The sequence below is a fragment of the Prorops nasuta genome, unplaced genomic scaffold (assembly GCF_024137725.1).
Source record: "Prorops nasuta isolate Cenicafe-Biocafe unplaced genomic scaffold, Cenicafe_Pnas_1.2 PNAS00022, whole genome shotgun sequence".
Lineage (NCBI taxonomy): Eukaryota > Metazoa > Arthropoda > Insecta > Hymenoptera > Bethylidae > Prorops > Prorops nasuta.
The window spans coordinates 4199605-4204144 of NW_027116819.1; the positions used below are offsets into that span (position 1 = coordinate 4199605).

The window sequence follows — 4540 nt, forward strand, 5'->3', positions numbered from 1 at the left end:
TCTCTCCCCCAGTACCAACCACCGGACCGAAGATTCAGCGCAGGAAAAGAACGAGACCGGCAGGACTGCGCTCCAGTAGGGAGCCCTCGCCGGTGCCCGAGCCGCCTCAACGTCCTCCCCCCATACCGCCGCGAAGTCCCCCGCCTATACCGCCCCGATCTTCTCCCCCGCTACCTCCTATTCCTCCCCGATCACCGATTCATTTACGACCCCGAGTCCCTTCCCAGCCATCCTTAAGAAACCCCCGACTCCGACTCACCCAGGCTGGTCCGAAACGTCGATGATCATCCAACTGGCAGCAGCAATTATTCTCTTCTAGTATTGTCGCTCGTACCACTAGAACTACCGTAACCGCCCCGCCGCCCGGTAAACCCCGATGAACCCGTACTGAACGCACCCCTGATCGCCCTGCCACGATGCCCCCAGCCACGAACGACCTGCCCCGTCTATCACCCCCCCCCCCCGGAGGAAACTAATACTAACTTGTCTTTTGCCCCGTTTCAGGATGTTACCGCACCAACGAGCTGGACCCAGGAGGATGCTGGGCCGGGAGGGTCGCGCTCCGCCCGGGAGCCCACCCAAGTCCCCGACCGCATCGCCCCCGACCCCCTTTAGCCCCTACGCCCCCTTCGAGCCCACCCCCGATATTTTCAGCCCCCCCGCGGACTCCGGTGTCGAGGCCGGCGGTCTCCAGCCCCTCCCGCCGATCACGGAGGAGCTTCGCCGGAAGCTCCACCAGTCGATGCGGGAGGCGGCTAAGCCGCGGAGTTACCGGCGCCCCACCGCGGAGGAATGGAGGGAGGCCCGGACTGCAGTCCGGAAGATTGAAAAATCCCCGGGGGCGCTGGCCCCTCCGCGCCGACCCCGACATCTGGAATTGGGGGCCGCCGACCTCGTCGCTCCTGCCGCCCCGATTGCCCCCGTCGCCTCCCTGGATCCCCCTCCCCCTACACCCTCCACCAGTTTCCACCGTCCCTCCCGCCGTGCCCTGTTCTCCGAATTGCCCCCGTCACCCCGTCATATCCCATCCTCTCTTCCCCGTCATGCGGGCCTCCCGTCTTCCCGTCCGCCCATTCCCCCGTTCCGTCCCTCGACCCCCCTTTCTCCTCCCGTCCCCACGGGTTCTCTCCTCCGCCCGCCCGCTGCCTCCATGTCTCCCAGTCCCCTATTCCTTCCGTCTACCGCCCCCGTCCGTCCTCCCATGCCTCTCCGAGCCTCCCCTCGCCGCCTTGTCCCTGTCCCTTCCCTGATCCCTCCCCTCATTTCCCTTAACATCCACGTTCCTTCCCCACTGTCCCAGCCAAGCCCTCCCCGTGGTCCCATGACTCCCCTCCTGTCCCTTCAAGCCGTCCCATCCTCCTCCACCAACTATCCTTCCCCCCGATCCCCTCCCGTCCATTCCCTTCCCGCTCCCGCTCCCCGTCCCTCCCCGTCCTATAGCAGCGTGGTGGCTGGACGCACCCCTTCCCGCCGGCCACATCAGCCGGGGTGTTGGGCTTGCGGGGGAAGCGGGCATACCTTCCAAGAGTGCCCGCTCCCCAACCGCATCCTCTTCTGCCACCGGTGTGGCTGGGAGGAGGTGTCCACCCACACCTGCCCTCATTGTTGTCCCCGCTAGCCCCCCCACCTTAAGTGTTGTCTGTCCTATCTGTGTCTGTCCCCCTGCACTCCCCGTTATTCCCCGCTGCCCCTAGTTGCCGCGATCGCCCCGTAACGTCCTCGCCCTCCCTGCCACGTCTACCCCGTCTGCCCCAAACCCAGGCCCTCCCCGCCGACCCCGCCAATCGGCCCAGATTACGCCACCGGCGTTAGAACCATGATCTTTAGTAAATTCCAGATGAGGATGAGGACAATAAGGCACTTATAGCGGGAGGTATCGTGTATGATCGGCCTCGAAGGCCGCCCGGGAAAAGAAGCATCGACCCACGGCTTAGTAATCTCCTCCGGAGGCTAGAATTCTCGTACCGTCCGTCGCAATAAATTCCGGAAATTAGCGCCTGTCCCATCCATAAATAGATTCTAGTTCGCGAATGTCCACCCCCCCTTTTTCCCCTATTCGAGCTGTTGCGGCTTTGGACAAGCCAATTAATTAATAGGAGTGATATCCCGGTTGGGGCAACGCCCCCCGGTTCCATGCATGCCTCCCACTCCTCCATCCAGAAGCTCATCGCCGGCCACGCTGTCCAGGTAAGATCCAAACATTTAATTCTTTTTTCATTTTCTTGTTGTGAGTGAGCGTGCGGTGGTTGGAGTTGCGCAACCAGCGTCTGGGTTGCAGCAATCGGTTTTGTCTCTTTCGCGAACTAGCACTCGTCGGTTCCCGCGCCGCGCATGGATTCGCCCTCCCGTCCCCTAGGTCGTGGCCCCGGTATTCATTTTATTCTTTAGTATCACAGGATACTTTCTTTAAGTATTAGATCGGTGGACGACCCCCCTGAGTCTCCCTTCTGTCAAATAGGACACTTAAAAAATTTATGTAATTGGCTACTCGGTCTCGGCAGCCTGGACCTAGCGCAGCGGCGCTAGAGTCCAAGAACAAGTAAAGGTGTAAGACGCCATAAAAATAAGATTGTATAGAATCAGAGGCTACGGCCTCCAGAAAACCACCTTGTATATAGTAGTTCTAAGTATATTGCCCCCTGTACATTGTCCCCCCCCCCCCGTTCGCACCCTATAGTAGGGGTTTTTATAGAAAATTAAGAAAATTGTCTAAGGGGATCCCTCTCGTCGATACCTCACTAGAATAAGAATAGTTAAGTATAGCTTAGATAAGTGTCAAGCCGATTGCCCCCCCCCCCCCCCCCCGAGGTCCGAGCTAAGTGGGGAGGAGTTGTAACGTGGTAGAATACACGTTACAGAAATGCATAGGTTTTTTAGTTTCTCCTGTCCCCCTTAGCGCCTCCTGCGATCCCCCCGGTATGAATGTGTATGTGTGTGTGTAGCCTGATGAACCTTCCGTGGAGCGACGATGTAGTTTTCCGATGGAGGAATATTGTAAGTGTCGACCACGGAAGGAGAGTAGATGTTTTTAGGAAATGGTATGATTGGGAATTGGGCGAATGTTTGTAGGATTAGGTGTAAATAGGATGATAGAAATTAAGAATATTTTATTTCAGGCTAAAACTAGTATTCATAAGTCTCCTCTGCTCCAACATGAGCTTGAAAACTGTTGTTCACCTATCCTCTACGCTCCCATGCCCAAACGCTTATGATTCCCTCTCACTCTAACCTTCCCGCTGAGCGCGACTGTTTACGCGACGCTCCTACCGTCCCCTCACCGCAAGTCCCCGCTGAGCGCCTCACCCATTCCTTTCCTCTACCGCGCCGCGCCGCTACCGCGCCGAGCTGCGATCTCCCGTGCCCGCGCCATCCCCGCGCCACGGCTACCGCTTCCCCGACCGCCCGACTCCCCGACCACTACTCGCCGACCCCGCACCGCAGAGCCCCGCCCGGACCTCACCAAGCTACGAAGCAGATGACACGGATAGCCGAGACGCTACGAAACCCAGGGAACAGTGCGAATGCGGATCCCAGTCAATTTGATAGGTGATAATTGACGGATAGATCGAGAGCATGCGCTGTTGCCCTGAAGAATAATGAAATCCTAGGAATTAGGAAAAGGACCCGGGGCCCAGGACGAACGAAGAACCAAGGACCGGGCCACTTCTGTTCTAGAATTAGGACTGTTCGCCGCGCCGAGCTCTCTCGCAATTACTGTGTAAGAGAAACAGAAGGGTCGTCGCCGTATTTTGAAAGGAGCTTCGTCTTTTAAATACGGGCCCCTTCTTCGGATTATCGAGTGGTCCCGACGTGGGATTTGTGGAGTTAGGAGATCGTGGTCGGAGTGGTCGCTGCCGTGTTCCCTCAAGTTCTTTCCCCGTATACCCCTGCTCACCCCTTTTCTCCCTTTCTGTTCGTCCGCCCCCGAATAATTCCCTCCCCGCAGACCCCGAGTGAGAACCCGAAAAAACATTGTATACGCGTATAATAAGTGTGCGTGAGCATCGCGGGAGGCCCCCTCCTTGAGAGTTCGTGGAATAAAGTGGTTTCCACAGACAATAATTGAGTTTTTCGGATTATTTGTGACCCCGGTTACAATATATATATATATATATATATATATATACTCTATAACATTTTATTATTTTACCAACTTTAATATTATATTGCACTCTGATCAATATGGACAGTGTATCACTCTCATTCAATTCTTCATTTAAAGAATAAATTTTATTGTTACGTAAATAGTTTTATATACGAGAACCATAATATGCTCACGCAGGTGATAACCGTTGTAATTTATAGCCAAAAACAAAATACGGTCACGTGTTACAATAATGATATATATATATATATATATATATATAAACATACACACATACATATCATTTATAGTATTCATGCTTAATGTATACTCTACATATGAAGGCACTCTGTCTGTGTACAATTTGATCGAACGGGACTTTAGGCTGTGCGCAATTCGATCGTGTTCTATCTCTGTTGTGTATATTTTAACAGTGGTTAAATTTGCTGTTCGTAA

At 54.8% G+C, this 4540-nt stretch overlaps 1 protein-coding gene across 1 annotated transcript; it reads right to left on the reverse strand.

Moving 5' to 3' along the window:
• Positions 1 to 305: 305 nt before the first annotated feature.
• LOC136781334 (uncharacterized PE-PGRS family protein PE_PGRS20-like) lies at positions 306 to 1603 on the reverse strand. The gene is made up of 3 exons (XM_066740186.1): positions 1183 to 1603; positions 513 to 993; positions 306 to 408 (listed from the first exon to the last, which is right to left on the reverse strand). The coding sequence occupies exons 1-3, from the start codon at positions 1601 to 1603 to the stop codon at positions 306 to 308; spliced, it is 1005 nt and encodes a 334-aa protein (XP_066596283.1).
• Positions 1604 to 4540: the final 2937 nt, after the last annotated feature.